Here is a 22,659-nt window from a genome sequence, read left to right on the forward strand (position 1 = left end):
AATAAATTGAGATCAAGCCAATATATATAACTACACCTAACGATATCTAAGTTAAATAATATAAAAACACTATAATTTGTACTAACACTATTCAATAAATACATTAATGTGATCATATTAATAATACTTTAGTTACAATTGGAATTTTGGAACAATTTTGTTTAAAATCTGTCCACGTTTCAAAAATAAAAAAATCTTGACAAACAAGATACACCTTAAGGCTACAAGCGTAAGGTGCAATATATCTTTTTTTAAATGTTTTTTGAAAGAAATCTAGGTATTTTGTGGACAGACAATCTTTGGAGACTAGAATCTAAGTTGTTAAGTACACTTTCACAAGATGGCGCTTTTATCAATATGGAGTAATATGTATTGAATTGAAATCAAATTGAAATCATTTGAGGCCAAATTTGAGAGAGTTGAAACAATGCCAAGATTAATTGTAATTAATAATTAATGAAATCCTATATCCATATTTTATAAAAGCGCCCAGAAGCGAATTCCTATTTGTATGTAAAACAAAATGGGAAACGCCTTCTACTCGTCTTTTACATTTTATAATCATACTCGTAAATAGGTACTATCGAAATTTAGGTACTTACATACATATACTATATCAGAATGCTCTCAAAACTGGACTTTATGTTATTATTCAAAATTATTCATCCTGTATTTTTTTTATGTGATAGGAGGCAAACGAGCAGACAGGTCGCCTGATGGTAAGCGATCACCGCCGCCCATGGACACCCGAAACACCAGAGGTGTTGGAGGTGCGTTGCCGGCCTTTAAGATGGGTGTACGCTCTTAAATTAAAAAACTCATAGTACTGTCATACAAAAAAATACACTGAAACTAATCTTTGAGTTGTAACTTCATTTTACTACAGGTTAGTAACTCTAAAGCCTTTTTTTCTGAGCAGGCCCCGTAGCCGAATGGCATTTCTCCGACGCCAAACGAAAGCGATACGCCGCTGGCTCTGTCGCGCCAATACGCAAGCGCGATAGAGATAGATATCTACTAGCGCTTCGTTTCGTGAGCGTTTCGTGAGCGATTGTGCCATTCGGCTAGCCACCCAGATCTCTGGGCAGATAGAGCCAAAAAAAGTTGTTCATATTCACAAGACAGTTTTGAGAGCAAACTAAACCAAAACACTAATAAATTCATGTCATTTTAGATCAAATTTAACAGGTGACTACAAAGGTTTCTTATAGCTACAGGAATATCAAATCAATAGTAATACTTCCGAATAATACATACAGGCAAAATTAACGTCTCTTTTGAGGATTAACTTTAATTCTACTCGAAACTACTTTTTAAGTCTAACACGTATTTTTTGGACCATAATTTAAGGCTCAATATACTCAATATTACTCATACGTATTACAGAATGGAACAATAATAATGTTGGCAATTTAAACGTTGTTTTATTTCTCCTAGGGAGCATGCATCATAACTGTTATAACCTCACCACAAAATTAAAATTTTGAAAAACCCCCGATCGCGACATAGTGGACCGATTTTCATGAAACATGGCTAAGAACACTCCCGACTAACTCAGCTTTCAGACAAAAAAAATCTAAATCGGTTCATCCGTTCAGGAGCCACGATGCCACAGACAGACACACGCGCAGACAGACAGACAAGTCAAACTTATAACACCTCGTCGTTTTTGCGTCGGGGGTTAAAAATATTATCAATTATATCTATAATCACGGTTTATCAATGAATTGTAGGTTACTATTAGAGTACTTATTAGTCTTATTGTCAAATAAATATACAGATGAATTTGTCTTGGTAGGCTATTTTTACTAATCATTTGGTCATTTAACGGGTTAACACGTTCACTGCGGCATCGGGTCGATTCGGCCCGTTGCATGTATAGTGGTTACATATGTTAACTAAGCATTCCCATGAACGATTTAAGATCCAAATATATAGTTATTTCATCACATAGCAAATCAGCTGTTAACCGTACAGTCTTTCCCAGACCTGCAATAATATGTTACCTTCTCTTCGAAGGCTGCCAAAATATGAGACACGCTCTTACCACGCGGCCTTCATTGTGTAACTAATTAATATACTATATCAATAGTATCATCTTTACAGTCCCATTAAATACATTGTAATAGATAAGAGTTCAAAAATATCTAAATTACGTCTTACAATAATGGTGTGGCAACGCGCATAGAAATTAAAACCAATAAAAAATATAAATAAATAAAAATCTAAATAAATATTATCTAAATAAAATAACAATTCAAGATTCAATCAAGATTCCTTTTTGCATAATTTTGACAAGAATTAGTTTTAGCCTCTGTAATTTTGAAGGAACTGAATATACCGAAGTAATTTCGTGTAGATATATAGAAATTTTAAAATAACAACTTCTCTTGTACCGCTAAAGGCCAGTTGCATCAACCACATCAGACACATCATCGTCACGCAGCAGCCGTCTATGGAACTTCCCATATAATACAATTTAACGAAAGCTTTAACGGTGACAGACGGTTTGATGACTGCTAAAATATTTTCAACTGCGTTAGTAAAAACTAAAAGGTGTGAAAAAATGTATAGGTCTCAGTTACACTAAGCCACTTTTACTGTTGGACCAACCGCCAATACGAAAAAAAAATCCATGAAAGCTATCAGTTAGACTAGCCATAGTGTATGTAACACCTTTTCCTTTTGGTAGGTACCACAATAAAAGTTTTTCAGTAAGACCTTATTCACATATTAACCCTTTAAACGTCGCGTACCAGTTAACGCTTTTTGCGATCACAGGACAATTTTCGTACTAATGCGTATCTTGTGTGCAACTGAACATGTTACTGTTCAGCCGGGCACCCTCCAGTCGTCGAGCACGTGCGTCCAGTCCACGTGCCGGAAGTACGGGTGCTGCTTGATCTCGTGCACGCCGTCGCGACCGAGGCGCTCGGCGGGGTCGTATGTGAGGAGCTGCAAGAAATAAATATTTGTTAGATTTTCAGCCGTATTATTGTTTTAATAATAAGTTACGAACCAAAATAATACCCAATCTAGACGTAATTCTTAGCATGCTAATAAAATCCTACCATGTCTGTGTATCTTAAAGTGAAATCAGGTAAGTGTCCTACTTAGGTCATACGAAGAAATAATTTTCTCATATCGTTATTTTTAATCTGGTTGAAAGCATTCAATAGAAGCTATTCATCGTCCTGTCCCGGTAGGTTTTGGCACTTTTGGCCTTGGCGACTGAGTGTGCCCGAGCTAGTCAGCAAAGCTATCAAATCAGATACGGATTGCAAAACTTCTGATTTTTTTAATAATTCGAAATAAGATTACCTGTTCTAATTAACACAAGTCAAATTATATTCTATTGAAAATATTTCCACTTGTGCTATCTTAAAGTAATCACACCACTATATATATGTCGGAGAATGACCAAAATGTGGTTTAAGATACGTTTTATGACGCTATATTTGACAAATAAAGCGTCATAAAACGTATCTTAAGACGCTACGATACCCCTCATTTCTCCATACAAACGCTCTCGCCTGTTTCCTCTCTGGTTTTTGAAGCTAGATCAATGGTTTTTTCAACACAGACTTTTATTATCAATATCTGTGTCGGACCGTTTTGCTTTTTTTGATATTTTTGTTTTAAAAGGAATTAGAGCCTCTCAAAGTTGGCAAAAACGGCTTAATTGAATTTGCCAGAAAGAAAGGCGTGGTATTCAAAACTGAGATCAATTATCCAAAAAAACGAAACGGTCCGACACAGATAATTTCCTTGTCATTCTGATTTCCAAATTTCGTAACGATTGGTTAAGTTTTGGAGGAGGAAACAGTCGAGAGCGGAACCTCGATTTTTGCAGTTTTTACGCGGGATTTCGCGCCTGAGCTGCAGTTGTCCCTATCGCACCAAATTTAGGGGCGGGGCTAAGTTTTTATATACGTACACTGAGATAAAGTGATGGGAAATACTCGACATCTAATGTCGATAATCTAGTGATGTGAAAAGTTATCGATATACTACGTCGAAATATCGACATACCGTGTTTGACGAACTTTTTAGTTAGAAATACGTACTATTATATGTTCATATTTAAAATTGGTGGTCCAAAAAGACCAGTCTGCTCCGAGACCACGGGGACAATGCCGTCCTTGAAACGTCGGAGGTTAGTGTTTAAAACATAGTAAATACGCGATTAAGTCCCGTTTGCAATTTTAAATATGTGTAAAAATCGTGAAAGTTTGAATCTGTATTATATATTCTGTGGAAATACTAAGTCCATATTTTTATAAGTATAGGTACGTAACAATTGCATACAGGTATAGGTTTATTTTATACATGCATAACTTTTCTCGTCATTGGTTTACTAGTAACAATTATAAAGTTATGCTGTATTTTACGATAGATTCTACGAATATTAGGCAACTATTTGGTATTCGGTCTTTTCAGCCATTTTGCCGAAAATTTGGTATTCGGTCATCATTGTTTATTTATTACTATTCTGCCGAACACCAATTAGGTAAGTAGTTATATTACTCATATTATATGTACTTATTTACACACAATAAAAACAGACATAATATTAATAATCTAAGTCATGTTTTAAAATATTTAAAAAAACGATGGGCCTTATTTAGTAATACATAGTTTGTTCAGGTTGGTACCAGTACCTGCCCTTAATAAGGCCCAGTGCTTATATTTCTTCTAAGTTTTATCAATCATGCCGTTTTGTATATTTTCTTCGCAGACATAGAATCAAAAAATGCCCTAAATAGTTACTTCTCTAAATAAGGCCCATCGCTCGCTTCTTAAGTTTTATAACTTTGTGTAAACATTGTGTTCATGAATTCAATCATCAATTTTTGAGATAAGTATTTATACTACGGTCTGTCGTCTAAAACACATTTATTCAGGACTATGCATTTAGGATATGATGGTACTCTAAATTAGAGGGGTTCAAGTCTTAACAAACAGTGCGTCAAGGTCAATGTGGTCAAGATAGGCAGACTTTATTTCATATTAAGTTTAAAGGGACAAAATTAGGTACTTAATTAAAGTAGTGTGGGGTAGCCTGCTGTCCTACGGGGCAATAAATATTATAATGTATTGTGTTTATGTGTATTGTGTATCATAAGTACTGGGCGTTTGCGGGGTCGCCTTCCACTCTGAGGCCACCACTCAAATACTGGCGCTGTTGATAGCTCATCCTTGAAGATTATATCCGATCCATCTCTATTTCCGCAGCGCTACTTCTTGGGTATCGAAGGTTGTGAACATGTGGACACATGGGCGGCATGGGCCTTATTTTATACCTGCATCAAATAAGACCCATAGTTTTTCTGTTTAATAATACTTACTTTTTACTCTTTTACTTACTGCACGAAATTTTTGAACCATTTACACTTATCAATTTATAAAATGTACATAACATTTCGAAACTTAATAGCCGGGCCTTGTTTGCATTGACATTACATATGCCCTTAGTAGGTAGATGAAATGAGTATTACCAACGTTTTAATTCTGCGGTAACAAAAATGCTTTGCCGAAAAGTATAAATAAGATCTAAATAATAAGTATAAATAAATAAGATAAAAGTATCTATACGTTTAAATAGCCTAGGTTTAAATTTAGCTGGCAAATTAGTTAAGCATTTTTATGGTTGGTATGCATGTTGGTAACCACGAAAAAATGCACATTTTATTACATTATGGTAAGTAATTAAATAATTAAATAAATATTGGGGACACCTTACACAGATCAACTTAGCCCCAAACTAAGCAAAGCTTGTACTATGGGTGCTAGGCGACGATATAGCGCAGGACACCATCGCGAGCGCAGACTTCTGGCCGAAAGGTGTGGTTTTTCGGCGATTCCGGGGCAACTTGCCGAATCCTACACTGGGGCAAACGACGCAACGGAGCCACGCTGTTACGTCATCGCCCAAATAAATTGTTTAGTTTTAAACTTGATTGTTTGTTTTTTTTTCATGTTCTTACTTACTGTTTTTTTTTCTTTTTTGTTATCTAAGTTTCGTGACGCATTGGTTTTACTGTAATGTCATGTAAACATGTTTTTACTAATAAATAAATAAATAATACATACTTAAATAGATAACATACATACATACAATCACGCCTGTATCCCATAAAGGGGTAGGCAGAACACATGAAACTAATAAAGCTTCAGTGCCACTCTTGGCAAATAAGGGGTTGAAAGAAAACGAAACTGTGACATTGCAGTGACAGGTTGCCAGCCTCTCGCCTACGCCACAATTTAACCCATATGCCATAGATAAATACAAAACCATACTTAAATAGATAAATACATACTTATATACATAGAAAACATCCATGACTCAGGAACAAATATCTGTGCTCATCACACAAATAAATACCCTTACCGGGATTCGACGGACGACGAACGACGACGGGAACCGAAGACAACATTAAAATTAGGTAGTTAATTAAAGTACTTTGAAGTAACCTGCTGTCCTACGGGATAAATATTATAATATATATAGGTATCCATATATTTTTATTCTTTTCCTTCCGGCGACCGTCCTTTGTCACCCATGTTTCACAACTAAAGAGTAAGACGAAATAGACGAGTGAAGATGCTCTGACTGAAACAATTACTTTTCATATTATTAATGTTTACCATTACACACAGAGCACAATCTCATCGGTAAATATTGTCAATTTTACTTTATTTCGACGTGCGTTTATCATAGCGCTCTTGAACTGTGCTCTTGAATAATACGATTTTGTAAAGAAAATATCTCCTAGATACATACTATCAATTGTGTCGCTTAGTTTCAAACTAAGGTACTTAAATCCATTCTGCTTTAAGATTGAATATATAAAAAATATATATTAACCTTGTAGCAGAATGGATTTATCCAGGTTTGAAGTTAAGCGAATAATATAATAATAATATACGCTTAATTCGGTATGTAAGAAATGCCTTATTTTTTGTTAAGTTACTGATGGGCCTTATTTCATACATGCAGCAATTTGGGAAAAGTGCACCTACTTAATGCACAATTGCACATGGACCCAATTTTTTGACCCATTTACACTTATCTAATTATAAAATGTACATAACATTTCGAGACTTTTAACCGGGCCTTATTTGTATGTAGATTACAGATGCCTTTAGTTGGTAGATGAAATGAGTGTTATATACGTTTTAATTCTATGGTAACAGAAATGCTGATATGTAAGTATAAATAAGTTTTAAATAATAAAAATATCAAAAGTATCTATACGTTTAAGTACCGATACCTAGGTTTAAATTTAGCTGGCAAATTAGTTAAGCATTTTTATGGTTGGTCTTGTTCTGTGCTAAGCCTTGTATTTCTAATGCTAGGTAGGTAATATGTATACACAACCCTAGAACATTAGAAATATAAGATGCATATGTAGCTTTCCATAAAGGTCCTTATGCTTCATAATTATGCAATAAGATTTTGTTTGGCAGATTTTTTGTTAGTATTCTGCTAAAAAGTTCTAATTACCTTGGAACATAATCCGGTGTCTGGTAAGTATAATAGGTACCAAATTGTTACCTAGTTAAATTTTCCTACGCTGTCACTTCTGTCAAACATGTGCAAAAAAAAAAAAGAATAAGATTCACATACATTTTTGGTAGGTAGATACTGTCAACCAATTATGTAGAATCCTAGGCCACTCTAGAACCCTGTCGTATTGACACCGTCCTTTATTTGCTACAGAAGCCAGTTTTACTTTTACTGTGAAAGGGTCTAGATTGGCCTATGACCTAGGATTCAGATTAATTGGTTGATTGTACGTACCTACTCCTATACTTAATATGGCTTCTCTTTGAAATCGAAAAGGTTTTAGCTTTTTACATACCGAATAACTTTATTTCGCTAACAATGTGACTATCTTAAAAGAAATCATCTTTTAAGATAATCACATTATGTATAAGATAAGGAATTGTTTCTACCATTCCTTAAAACCTTAATATCTTCACGGAGTCCAAAACATTATGCATGAAGTCCGAAACAAGACAAAATATAGAGAGCGCTTGAGCGCGAGTAAGTACTTGCGCCGACGGCGGACGTGGGTGTGTGCGTGCGCGTGGCGCACGCACACAGGGCCTCTCTGTGGGTGCCGCCCCCGTCAGCGCGACGGCGATAAAGACCTAAAAATCTCAAATTTGAATTCGTGCTTCGGTATCGTATCCTCTTAAACCACATTTTGGTCATTCTCCGACATATATAAAAATTAAAACCGAAATAAATTACACATATGAAAGAAAAAGTGACCAAGGCCTCCAGTGCCTGAGGCTGGAAACGAACCAGTGTACCCTGCAATCGCGGCAGATGCCTGTTTCCGCTCGGCCACCCAGGTCACAGCTGCTGAGGTCGAAATTATCTCTCATATGACTATAATCTATACAACATGAGTATGAGTATCTATTCCAGCCTCAGGCACTGGAGGCCTTGGTCACTTTTTCTTGCATATTAATATATATGTGTAATTTATTTCGGTTTTAAGAATACCTGTGTAAGCAAAGACTCCTCCTCGACAGGCAACTCTTCAGGCAGGCACAGAACGGTGTGGCTCATGAACACGCTCTTGTGGTACTGTGATAACGGCTGCAAATTCAACGTGAGAATATAATTCATAGAAAAATATGAATGATGTAGGTACGATAAGGATAACATTCATTAAATGTACAATTGTACACTTTGTGCACAGACAGGTCGATTCGATCCGATGATATTGAATACTCAGGCAAAGAAGCCTACCAAATTACCTCAATCCTGCTATTTCTAGGCATTATACCGTTCTCGTGCAATCAGCAGGTGGGGTTCGGGCCCGTCATATAGATAGTGATCGTAGAAATATGTCAAGGTAAGCTTTTTTGGGGCCATATTATGTTTCTGTGCTAATTATGCACTGATATAATAAGGTAGATAAGATTACGACATTCTAATGAATCGAAATCGAATGAGATATAAATAAAACAGTCCATAATAATATTACTCACCACTCCACATAATAACTCATACATGATGACTCCAAAGCTCCAGAAATCGCACAATCTTTCATCCCCAATTTCCGCACAGACATTATACAGCTCCGGTGCGACAAACAGGTCGATTCGACCCGATGATATAGAAAGTGATCGTTGCGGTAGAGAGACGTCTGACGGGTAGCCCGCGAAGTAAGTAAGGATGATCTGTCCGCCATCGCCTAGGAGGATGTTTGTAGGGTTCAGGTCTCTGGAATCGAAATAGAATTATGTTAAAATATCAGTCATTTTACAAGAATTTATGTGCGAAATGTCATTTGACATTTGCCGGTCGCTTTTCGGTGAAGGAAATCGTGAGGAAACCGGACTAATTACAATAAGGTTTAGTTTACCCTTCGGGTTGAAAGGTCAGATGGCAGTCGCTTTAGTAAAAACTATAGTGGCTACCAAATCTGGGGATTCGTTTTCAAAGCGGACCCCAGGCTCCCATGAGCCGCGGCAAATGCCGGGATAACGCAAGGAGGATGATGATGATCAGTCATTTTACAAGATAAATGTAGCTTATGCAATTTTTTTTTTTTTTTTTTAATATTGGGGACACCTTACACAGATCAACTTAGCCCCAAACTAAGCAAAGCTTGTACTATGGGTGCTAAGCGACGATATACATACTTAAATAGATAAATACATACTTATATACATAGAAAACATCCATGACTCAGGAACAAATATCAGTGCTCATCACACAAATAAATGCCCTTACCGGGATTCGAACCCAGGACCGCGGCTTAGCAGGCAGGGTCACTACCGACTGAGCCAGACCGGTCGTCAAATTATTTATACAATTAAAAGTTTTCCCGGTTGAGACGCATTTTTACCAGGTTCTCTCGGAATCTAAAGCTTTGACATTGTTTAAGAATAAAAAAGAGAGTTATCAGATTGAGGCCTAGCTTTTAAAAGGGAAAAAGACTACATTATTTTATTTATAAAACAGAAACGTTCCTTAAAGATCCCTTAAAGGGATAAGTTCGCCTTTTAAAAATTATGTGATGTATTTTTTTCCTGTACAATAAAATATTTACTCACTTAATTAATTAACGTCTGCGACCGATACTACATTTTTTTTAATTAATGAAAAAAAAATTACTAACGACCTTTTAAAACATCAGGCCAAATGCTCTAACTGAACCACGGAAGCTTACCAGTATGTATTCTGATCTGATATTTTTTAACCGACTTCAAAAGAAGGTGGAGGGTCTCAATTCGTTAGGATCTTTTTTCTTTGACATAGTCAGATAACAAAGAAATATTTGAAATATGACAATAATGACCTGCAAATAACTCCAGCGTTGTGTAAGCTCTCTACAGCTGTTAGAATCTGCGCGCCCCAGTTCCGCACGGCCGACGGAGGCAGCACCGCGCGAGGCATCGGCGTTAACTGGAATTCGTTGTTATTTTGTTTTTAGTGTTAATAATTTATATTTTGCAAGATCAGGAACTAACAGATAGAATAAATAGAATGATGAAAGAATTGGATCAAAGGCTCGAATCAAAATATATCATAATGAAGTAAATGTCGAATCCATTTATTAATCTTTACCGCGTAATGAAATAAGATCCCTGATAAAAAAAGAGATTTTTTGCAACAAAATGGGTCTTAAACTCGTGTTGTTTATTTCAAGTTAAACTATTTACAAAAAAAAGAAATACTACTAGATACAATTTTATTAATCTTCAGTTTAATCTATGAGCTGAAGGCTGAGTTTTATTAGCCCAAGAGCGTTATCCACTGCGCCAGATACTGATACGATGCCTAACTCTTTTGGAATTTAAATCTGAAAATCAATTTGAACACCACTCTCAACTCACCCTAAAATGCGTCGGCGATTCCCCCCTCTCCTCTTTATCCTTTTCCTCCTCTTTTTCCTCCCTTAACGCTCTATCCACGTTCTTCAACAACGTCTGCGAATTCCTCACTAATTCCTCCACTTCATCACCTTTCACTTCCTCCTTCACCGGCTCACTAAACACATTCTCTAGATTAACTTCTCTCGCTGGCGTGCTTGGTACCGACTTCACATAATTCTTTATATAGTCTAGTAGCTTTTCCCCTGGCGCGTAGGTTAGTATGAGGAAGATGAGAGAGTTGGTTTCGATGTAGGCGTGGAGAGGAACCATGTAGGGGACGCTGGTGGGCAGTACGGGCTGGCGGGTCTCTGTGGTTCGCTGGAGGAAGTACTCGTCGAATTCTGTTAGGTTGTTGGGGATTTTTTGAAGCACCTAGAAATAACATTAAAAAATGACTTTAACTTGGGTTTATATTAATTAGGACCAGTTGAAGGAAATACATTCCTCAATAAGGTTTTTTGGAATTAAAGTGATTATTCTATGTATTTTAGTAAAATATTAGTCAGAATTATAAGATATTGGAGACACAAAGTCTTCATTGCTTACCTAAGTAATAGAAATATTAGAACCGACTTGCCAGAATACAATACGGTTAGTAAGTCTTTGCAATATTTGAGTTGCACCCAACGGTAACGCCGTCGAGAATGGTCCACGTTTTGGTAAACACTAAAATTCTCAATAAATGATTTTAAACAACAAACTTTGTAGAGGTATAGAAACAGGGGGCCGATTTTTGAGTCTCACTGTCACTAAAATACCGGTTGAAAACGGTGAATTGCCTATTATTTTCAGTGACAATTTTCTGAATTCGAACGCGTGAGACTCAAAAATCGGCCCGCAGATCTAAAATGTACCTTCATAGCGTAGCAGGCCTGTTCACCCTTGTGTAGGACTAGCATCATGGTGTCAGCTACGACGGCTAACACGCGATACAGCGCCAGGTCTTCGTAAGGTCTCCGGAGCATGGACAGCGGCACCGGGCAGTTTATAGGAGTGGGCGCGGGCTCCTGTATTAGCTGCAAACATTAATAGTATTTTATGCAACTGGTGGTTAAAAGAGGTCAAAAAAGGTGAGTGGCGTGGGTAACAATTTGAGGCGAAGCCGAAAATTGTTAATAAAGACGCCACGAGCATTTTTTGACTCAGTTAAACACCGTTGCATACAATACTTTTTCTACGACCAAGCACTTATTTTGAAAGAAAATTATAAATCAACAAATACCTACTTTCAGTCATCTTAGTTATCTCGTGGACCGCCTACCATTTTGAATATGCAGTTTGAGTGCAAACATGAAAATAAAACTGTCTATGGTATGGTTCTTTGAAGCCTGGCCACTAAGACGAATCGAGCCGAGTTGAATCGAGTTCTCATACATTTGAATGCGATTCGACGCGTCGCCATTGAACGCAGCAGAAAACGATGGAGTCTCGACTCTGCGAATTGGTTTGTTAAGTTGGTAGCAATGTATTTACTGAACTGTAACAGCTATATCGTGCTACTGCTACTAAATGTTTTCAGGGTATAGACTAGATAGACTTGTCCAGACATCTTTTATGTAGGGTTTTAAAGTTCTATGCACGACCTTGTAACTCACGAATAATAGTACGGGAGTAGAAAAAATTTTGAAAAAACCCTTGACCGCGACATAGTGGACCGATTTTCATGAAACATGGCTAAGAACACTCCCGACTAACTCAGCTTTCAGACAAAAAAAACTAAATCTAAATCGGTTCATCCGTTCGGGAGCTACAATGCCACAGACAGACACACACATAGACAGACAGACAAACAGACAGACAGACAGACAGACAGACAGACAGACCGACAGACAGACCGACAGACAGACAGACAGACAGACAGACAGACAGACAGACAGACAGACAGACCGACAGACAGACCGACAGACTACTGATGTGCCGACGGAAAGTTTCCAAAATTCTGAAATTTTCACATAGGAAAACTTCAGAAACTTTCCACACTTTATATGGACAATTGTATGGATGGGAACTTTCCATTTCATAAATTTAAATTCCCTTTATTTTTCGTGAAAGTTTCATGAATTTTTCAAGAAATTTAATTTTTTTGGAAAGTTTCCGCAACTTGCACATCATTACGACAGACAGACAGACACGTCAAACTTATAACACCCCGTCGTTTTTGCGTCGGGGGTTAAAAAAGTAAATACATAAATAAATATATAAATAAAAGTAAATAAATATAGAAGAATAAGTTAGGGAAGAGTTGTAACTCCATAAACGAATCACGATTATAAATAATTTAATTTTACCATGTTTAACAAGTTTGTTAAAATCGCAATCAAAATACATGTATCGGGCCGAATCGACCTGATGCCGCAATAAACGTGTTAATTGTGTAGAAATCCATATTTTTTTGTGTTTCCTAAATTTTTTATTTGAATCTAGCCCTATCTATCTGTATGTAACTTACAGTTTCACTGACGCCGCAGAGATGGTTCTTATAGATTTCTTCAGCATATGAGAGGTACTTGTTGGTCTTCTCTTTGATGAGCGCTCGCCTCTGCGGGTCCGAATCAGCTGAAAACAATGAACAAAAGAAAACTGAATATTACATTCGTTGCGGCAATTACCTAGTTAAGATCGCCATCGCAACCATAGGTACAGTCAACCAATTGGAACCCTAGGCCACTCTACAACCATGTCAAAATGACAAGCAGTAAGAGATTTTTTACAATCTGATTTAAAACGTCACTATGACATCGTTCTACAGTGGCCTAGGGTTCCAATTGGTTGACTGTACACATGTCGGGCCGAATCGACCCGACTTGAGATTGAATACAATTTCATTTGTTCGAAAAATTTTAGAAACAAAAGAAATTATATTTTATTTGTTTACATGAAACTTAAAATTCCATTGAAACCAAATGTACTTCAGAAAGTACATTGCGCGCCAAGAGGTTATTTATGGTTCTTTAATATTTCTTGTATGTTGGTTAGCTTTTGCACATTGTAATTTTTCCTCAGTCACCCGTTGACCACGAATGCTGTAAAGTGTTCGAAGCGTCGGGATGAATTGTAAATACATTATACGCGATATAATCCGTTTCCATAGTTTTATTTCATAACTATCGCGGTAACCGAAGACAATATTGAACTTTTCTTCTTCTTACCTATATCAATCGCAATGTTTTCATATTCATAGTCCTGTACATATTGACACAGGAACAAGAACGCCATATTGACACAATATAGTCACTAGATGCACTTATTTTATTTTATCAATATAACGTGTAATAGTAGTTAGTATGGACACTGGATTGCAGTTTAGGATACTATGTTATCAGTAGAGATAACAAGATGAGTCACAGTTAATTTTAAACAAACATTATAAGTAGGCCGAGTTAGAGTAGGGTCATTGTGCTAGTTTTCGTTCACCGTGTTCTAGTTTTTGTCCACGACGGAACAAAATAATATAATATTAAATTAGCGATATATCATTTTCAGTACAGATGGTGTTTTTTTACGCACTAGTGCGAGAAGTGGTTCATTATATGCCAGTACGAAACTTCGGAAGGCCATCAGTACTGAAAAACGTCGTACGATACACGTGCGAAAAGGAAATTCGTAACTCGTGTCGATTTAAAACACTCCCTTCGATCGTGTTTTAATTTATCGCCACTCGTTTCGAACTTCCTTTTTTACGCACTTGTATCGTAATGTACTATTTCAGTACAGATTGTGCTTTTTGCCCGCACTAGTTAGCAAAGTGGTTCATCTCTGGTCGAAACTTCAGTAGTGGGGACGTTTATCGACAAAAAGAGGCCAAACCTTTTTTTTCTTGACCAAAGCATGAAACTTGGCACAGTTGTTCCTTATATCAAAATAAGCCGATTAAGATCGGGAGCCTTCGGGAGCCTCCCCCCTGGGGCTCGGGAGGGGGGGTCAAAGTACCGCTTCACCCGGCTTGCTTTGAAAAATTCTAACATAGCCCGTTTAGTTCATAGGTCATGTTTGGTATCGTTTTCGAGTAAATCAATAACGTAGAATTCATTTTTGGTACTAAAATTATAATTTAATGGTAAATAAAATAAAAAAAAATTAAAAGTTTGAAATTTTCATCTATGATTTACAAATTAAAGTCATCATAAATGTCAAACTGTTTGCTTTTTCTACAAATGAAAAATATGATATGAAAGCCTATTTAATATAGATTATGAATAATATAACTTTTACCCACCTTTACTAACGTTAAGTTTCATAAAAAAAACTTTAAGCCGCGCGGCGTCGGGACGCCGCGAGCGTAATTTTAAAATACCTTTATTTTAAAAAACTCTATTAGAACCCGTTTAGCTATTAGGTCATGTTTAGTATCGTTTTCAAGTAAATTAATAACGTAGAATTTAGTTTTGGTACTAAAATGACCGTAATTAAAAAAAAAAAAATTAATTTTCTGTGAGTTGCAAATTCAAGTCACGATAAATGTCAAACGGTTTGCTTTTTCTATAAATATAAAAATATGATATTAAAGCCTATTCACAAAGGATAGTACGCGTTCACCTACGCGAGCTTAGACTGTGTGCGGGGAACGCGCCTCTTTCATATATTTGATCGCCAGTGTCAGAGGTGTGTTAATGCATAAATAGAAAAAGATTCATTATTATTGACTCTGGTGTCGACAACGGCAACACTCGGGTCGGACCACACGATCCAAAGACCGACTGTACCTGTTATTTATTCATTGTAGTGAATCCTGAAAGAAATTTATATAATAGTATTTTATACAATCGTGATATAATACAAAACTTTTCAGTCGAGTACCATGTGTAGTACGGTACGAGAGTGAAAAGCTTAATTATATCACTATTGTATACAATACTTTTTCTACGAGTCATCATCTTCATCATCAATGGATGGAAATATGTATCACCATTCATGCAAGTTAAAATTAATGTCAATAGAGTCGTTCACCGTTGTATCAACATCGAATTACCTAGCAACCAATTGTTTGTAATAACCGTCTCTGATTGGCCGATAACGCGACAGATAAAAAAAATGTGTTTCAGATGCAGGAAAATTTGCTAGGTATCGCAAATTAGTATAGAAATTGTATGAAGTTCTATTTTTGAAATTATTATAGTTAACTAAAGTCAATTATAATGAGCTTATTATAATTGAGTCGGAACTGCCATAGAGTATCCAACACTGAAAAGTTAGCACTTATAGATTAGTCTGTGGTGTCCTAATTGACAGATTACTCATACTCATACTCATACTATACATTCCCTTCACAGAAACATAGCTGGGTACATATGGAACTGCATAAAGAAGGCTCTACCCTCTTTATGCAGTTGCATCGGTTTTTGCAACCTGATTTACATTTACATCTTGTAACTTCTAAGCATATACTGGCCACTTCAGTGTTGTCTGACCAGTGTGGTACCCATTCGTCTCCTTCTTCCTTCCATCCCCAAGAAGACGGACTTGGCAAATTTTGGTGTGGCACCAACGCCTGACTCCAAACAAGAACGCCCTGAGTCCCATTTCTCAAAACTGAAAGTTACAAGTTACAAGCGGAAGTCTCTTTGCAACTTGTCATATAAGACATTGACAACCAGTTGAAAATTGTAACTTGTGGCTTCGAGAAATGGGCCCCTGGTACACTGTGCGCAGTATATGCTGATCCAAGGCAGCCTCTGAAGGAGGTATGTTCTCCAATTGTCGATCTTTTCTGGTACCTAAAGAGGTAGGTACTTCGACCACTCATTCACCGTTGCGCAACTACTTGGTCTGAAACAATATGTGCATTATCATTTTAGAGTCTACAACTATCAAATTACAACTTTTTGGTGGATCACGTAACCTTCAGTTTTACCCACTTACGTTACGTACCATAGAAAATTATTACAAACTTTAGTAGAATCTGATTTGCCTCTGATATTGCTCCATCTTGTAATAGTTTGACACCTTGAGTGGCCTGGCTAAGCTTCAAAGCCAAAAGAAAACGTTTCTAGATTAGACATAGTATGGGATAGGTACGATAAACGCAGCTTGAAACGATCAACAAGGGAGAAACATGGCCACCGAAGGCTTCAAACTATTACGAGATGGAGCAATATCATAGATAGGCTAATCAGATTCTACTAAAGTTTGTAATTATTTTGTATGATAGGTAAATGTGTAATAGTGAAGGTGATCCACCAAAATGTTGTAATTTGATAGTTGCAGAATCTGTTTAAATAAAATGACAATGCACATATTGTTTCAGATCAAGGGTCCTTACGCAACAGTGAATGAGTGCCGGAAGAACCTCTTTACTAAAAAAGATCGACACTTGGAGAACATACCTCCTTCTGAGGCTGCCTTACTTCATAATATACTGCCATTTGTCTAAGACTGGGGCTAAAGACATGCCAACCACACCCTTGCTGCCGACGCATTAGGACACCACGGACTCCACTGCCAGTCTATTGCTGGCCGAATTTTGTGACACACTGCACTTAACGATTTAATCCGCAAGGCTCTCGGCACAGCGAACATACCGACAACCCTCGAACCTGTCGTCTTGTCAGCAGCAGACGGAAAGCGGCCTGATGGTTGCTCACTTTTGCCTTGGTTTCTGGGACGACCCTTGGCGTGGGGCGTGACCTGTGTGGATACCTTGGCTCCGTCCAACGTCTAACGCTCGGCCCAGAAACCAGGGACTGCTGCTGCAAAACGCCCAGTTTAAACGCGCAAATATGCATTTTTAAAAAACAACTACATATTTGTAACTACGCATTTGAAATATTTGGACCATGGTCATCAGACACCAAGCATTTCGTGAAGGAAGTTTCCACCAAACTTGTCTGGGTGTTTGGTGACATACGCATAGGCTTTTACATCATATTTTTTATTTAAAGAAAAAGCAAACGGTTGACATTTTTGTTGACTTGAATTTGCAAATTATAGATGAATTTTTTTTTTAATTTATTTACCATTAAATTATAATTTTAGTACCAAAAATAAATTCTTTGTTATTAATTTACTCGAAAACTATATCAAACATGACCTAATAGCTAAACCGGGTCTAATAGAGTTTTTAAAATAGAGGTATTTTAAATTTACGCACGCGGCGTCCCGACGCCGCGCGTCTTAAAGTAATTTTTTTGTGGAACTTAACGTTTGTGAAGGTGGGTAAAAGTTATATTTTTTATTATCTATATTAAATAGGCTTTCATATTATATTTTTTATTTATAGAAAAAGCAAACAGTTTGTCATTTATGATGACTTGAATTTGTAAATCATGGATGAAAATTTCAAATTTTTTAATTTTTTTTAATTTTACTTACCATTAAATTATAATTTTAGTACCAAAAATGAATTCTACGTTATTAATTTACTCGAAAACGATATCAAACATGACCTAATAGCTAAACGGGGTCTAATAGAGTTTCTAAAATAAAGGCATTTTAAAATTACGCACGCGGCGTACCGACGCCGCGCGTCTTAAAGTAATTTTTTTGTGAAACTTAACGTTAGTAAAGGTGGATAAAAATTATATTTTTTATAATTTATATTAAATAGGCTATCATGTCATATTTTTTATTTATAGAAAAAGCAAACAGTTTGTCATTTATGATGACTTCAATTTGTAAATCATGGATGAAAATTTCAAATTTTTTAATTTATTTTATTTTATTTACCATTAAATGATAATTTTAGTACTGAAAACGAATTCTACGTTATTGATTTACTCGAAAACGATACCAAACATGACCTATTAACTAAACGGGGTAAGTTAGAATTTTTCAAACCAAGCCGGGTGAAGCGATACTTTGACCCCCCCTCCCGGGCCCCAGGGGGGAGGCTCCCGAAGGCTCCCGATCTTAATCGGCTTATTTTGATATAAGGAACAACTGTGCTAAGTTTCATGCTTTGGTCAAAAAATTTAAGGTTTTTCAATAAACTCCCCAACTACAGAGGGGCATCTGTACTGAAAAACGTCGTGCGAAAAGGAAATTCGTAACTCGTGTCTATTTAGAATACTTCCTTCGGCCGTGTTTTATTTATCGCCACTCGTTTCGAACTTTCTCTTTTCCGCACTTGTATCACAATTCATAACGTACTATTTTATGTAGACAGATTTTATAATCCAAAATGCTAAAATAGTTTTTGGCAAAATAAAACTGTTTTTTCATCGTATTGTCTCATCGTATTAGTATTTTATACAATCGTGATATAATACAAAGCTTTTCAGTGGAGTACCATGTTTAGGCCACGAAGCTTGCTGAGTGGCCTAATAGTACAGTACGAGAGTGAAAAGCTTATTATATCACTATTGTATATGTATATAATACTTTTTCTACGAGTCATCATCTTCATCATCAATGGACGGAAATATCATCATTCATGCAAGTTAATATTAATGTTAATAGCGTCGTTCACCGTTGTATCAACATCGAATTACCTAGCAACCAATTGTTTGTAATAACCGTCTCTGATTGGCCGATAACGCGACATTTGCCAGGTATCACAAATTAGTATAGAAATTGTATGAAGTTCTATTTTTGAAATTATTACAGTTAACTAAAGTCAACTATAATGAGCTTATTATAATTGAATCGGAACTGCCATAGAGTATCCAACACTGAAAAGTTAGCACTTATAGTTTAATCTGTGGTGTCCTAATTGACAGATTACAGTCGACAAGTAGAAAAAGGTTTTTTTATGTTTTATAGTGGAAAATTCAAGTAATTTTATCCTTACGACTATTTTATCGGAATTTCAAATGACGTAACTTATTATGACATATGTAATAATCTAAACAATTATCGCTAATCGGAATACATGTTGAGACCCTACTTATCGGCTTTCTTTGTAGGATTGTTGTTAGAAAGAGATAGCATCATTAGTATCCTTACGAGTGTAACTAGTGAAAGCATCTTAGACCCATTGGACAGTTTCGTCACATCATTATAAATTCACTAACTTTTTCCCGCGGCTTCGCCCGAATACTAATCTACTCTTGTTTTCCCTTTGGACCCCCATTTCACCCCCTTAGGAGGTGAATTTTGAAAAATCCTTTCTTAGCGCTCCTCTGTACCTTATAAGGAACCTACGTGCCAAATTTGGAATCTCTAGGACCAGCGGTTTCGGCTGTGCGTTGATGTCAGGTTGTCAGGTCAGTCAGTCAGTCAGTCAGTCACATAGAGCCGTGGCAAAATGCTGGGATAACGCTAGAAATAAAAATAAAAGTTAAGACGATACAGGAGGGGTCAATTCTCCATACAAACGCTCTCGACTATTTCCTCCCTGGTTTTTGAAGGTAGAGCACAGATTTTTTCAACACAGATTATTATTATTTTTATCTGTGTCGGACCGTTTTGATTTTTTGATAAGACTTCAAGTTCTCGCGTTTTGTACACATTTTTTAAAACACACACGGGTCGAACGCGATAAAATAAAATAACATTATTACCTTTTCTAAACGTTGGGTAAAAGGTAATAATGTTATTTTATCGCGTTTGACCCGTACGTATCTTAAAAAAGACGCTAGAGCCCATCAGAAATATCCAAAAATACGGCGCAAAAAAGGTGTGGTATTCAAAATTAGTAACAAATATCCAAAAAAACTAAATGGTCCGACAGGCGACACAGATAATTTCATTGTTATACAGATTCTCAAATTTCGTTACGATTGATTAAATTTTGAAGGAGGAAACAGTCGAGAGCGGAATCTCGATTTTAAAGGTTTTTGCGCAATAAGATATGTTCTGAATGGACAATTTTTTTTCGATGAATCTAGTTAATAGCACAAGTATATTTAACTAAAATTCCGAAATTGAAAGGGGGGCTCCTTTCCATTTTCGCTCCTGTAGCTTCTTAAAGAAATATTACTTACTTTGCACTCCAACAAGCATCTTCTCAATCCCCGATTTATAAAAATCAAACGCCCTCTGATAGTCCCCGCGCTCCTCGCACCGCGCCGCCATCTTCAGCAAGTACCCCGCCTCGAAAACATACACATCTTCCGTCTGCGTCTGACTCTCCCAGTTAGACAGGGACGGCTTGCTGTATAACGATATTCGACTGTTACTTCGACTCGACAGCGTCGAATTCAAAGACGATGTCTCTGAGAGCTTAGGTGCGTAGTTCTCAAGTCGCGAGCTAGATGGCGCGTCGAAGTTAATCAGATCTGGTAGGACTTTTTTGATGGCGGTCTTGTTTTGTACATGTAGCTTGGTCAGTTGGTCGTATAAGTCGTCGTTGAGGCTCTCGAGCGAGTTGAGGGATTCTACGGAGGAGTGCGGTTTGATTTCGACGTTGGCCGCTTCGTAGATTGGTATTTGGGGGATGGATGCGAAGTCGGTTTCGTCGCGGGACTCTGGTTGATCTGAAATATAAAGAAGACTTCAAATCTGAATTTAACTGTTTGTTTTCTTTTCCTTTGAAGTAAAATTGAAGAACTGTTATTGAAGTATGTATGTGTGTACCAAGGTTATACGGTAATTATAAATAGGTTATACGGTAATTAAAAAATGAAATTGAACTTTGACAGTAAAATGACAAGAATCATTTTATTTTTTCTGGTTAAAACGTTTTTCAGTATTTTGGAGTTGATTGAGATTACATTAGTTGTATCCACAGAATTATTAATACTATTAGGGCCACTTTCACCAACGAAAATGGTGAGTTAACCCGAGGCTTAACCCATCCATGCACCATTTTATATGAAATTTGACAGATGACAGCCCACTAACCCTGAGTTAAGTGGTTGGTGCAAGTGGGCCTTAAACAAACTTATTATCTACATTGTGGGCTTCGTTTATGCTCTAATGGATGTGGTGGCAGAACACAATTGCAAAATTACACATATAGGGCCATCCCCTATTTCCCTTTCTGGAACAGCTGGCTCGGCTCGATCGCACTAAATGTACAGAATACCCGCTCCGTTCTTTCTAATGGATGTAGTGGTTGAGGGGAGAGGCGCAGCGCCACGCGAACAGACTCGATATCCCCGTAAGTAGGGTCCGGCTCATTGTATAGCCGTATGAGAACAGTGTCGGTTTGATTTGATCGCACTGAATGTACAGAATACCAGCTCAATGCTTAAATAAAATAAATAAATAAATAGATTTGTGTCTGTTACCTGTGCGCTGCGGGCTGCGCTCCCGTTCTAACGGATGTGGCGGCTGCGGGGAGAGGCGCAGCGCCGCGCGGATGGTATCGATGGCGCCGCGGGTACTCGCACTAAATGTACAGAATACCCGCTCAATGCTTGAGTGTCTGTTACCTGTGCGCTGCGGGCTGCGCTCCCGTTCTAACGGATGTGGCGGCTGCGGGGAGAGGCGCAGCGCCGCGCGGATGGTATCGATGGCGCCGCGGGTACTCGCACTAAATGTACAGAATACCCGCTCAATGCTTGAGTGTCTGTTACCTGTGCGCTGCGGGCTGCGCTCCCGTTCTAACGGATGTGGCGGCTGCGGGGAGAGGCGCAGCGCCGCGCGGATGGTGTCGATGGCGCCGCGAGCAGGGCCGGGCTCGGGGTACCCGCTCTGTAACAAACATGCCATATAAGGATTCACGGTTTAAACTAATGTAATCACTTGTGACATTGTGTTCAGGAAGTTAAACGGATTTGAGAGTTTTGAGACATATTTTACATAATGGATAAAATCCATTTTCAATAGTAGGGTATTTTTTTATTCAGGTAACAGATTTAATATACCTACGAGAACCGTTTTCTAATGTAGGTAACTAGGTAGTAAAGAACACTATGCGAACTAAAAATAATTACA

The 22,659-nt window shown here is 37.3% G+C and overlaps 1 protein-coding gene across 2 annotated transcripts in view; it reads right to left on the reverse strand.

Moving 5' to 3' along the window:
• Positions 1-1,746: 1,746 nt before the first annotated feature.
• Positions 1,747-22,659, reverse strand: part of LOC125241611 (ribosomal protein S6 kinase delta-1) — a 28,622-nt gene continuing 7,709 nt past the window's right edge. For both annotated transcript variants that reach the window (XM_048150174.1, XM_048150180.1), the window contains exons 4-12: positions 22,299-22,416; positions 20,763-21,254; positions 13,352-13,458; positions 11,757-11,918; positions 10,864-11,274; positions 10,326-10,432; positions 9,010-9,244; positions 8,519-8,614; positions 1,747-2,955 (exon numbers count right to left, since the gene is read on the reverse strand). In XM_048150174.1, coding sequence (XP_048006131.1) covers positions 2,833-2,955; positions 8,519-8,614; positions 9,010-9,244; positions 10,326-10,432; positions 10,864-11,274; positions 11,757-11,918; positions 13,352-13,458; positions 20,763-21,254; positions 22,299-22,416 — 1,851 coding nt within the window. In that variant the 3' untranslated portion in view covers positions 1,747-2,832. The remainder of the gene's footprint in view (positions 2,956-8,518; positions 8,615-9,009; positions 9,245-10,325; positions 10,433-10,863; positions 11,275-11,756; positions 11,919-13,351; positions 13,459-20,762; positions 21,255-22,298; positions 22,417-22,659) is intronic.

This window comes from Leguminivora glycinivorella, chromosome 2 (genome assembly GCF_023078275.1).
Source record: "Leguminivora glycinivorella isolate SPB_JAAS2020 chromosome 2, LegGlyc_1.1, whole genome shotgun sequence".
NCBI classification, from domain to species: Eukaryota; Metazoa; Arthropoda; class Insecta; order Lepidoptera; family Tortricidae; genus Leguminivora; species Leguminivora glycinivorella.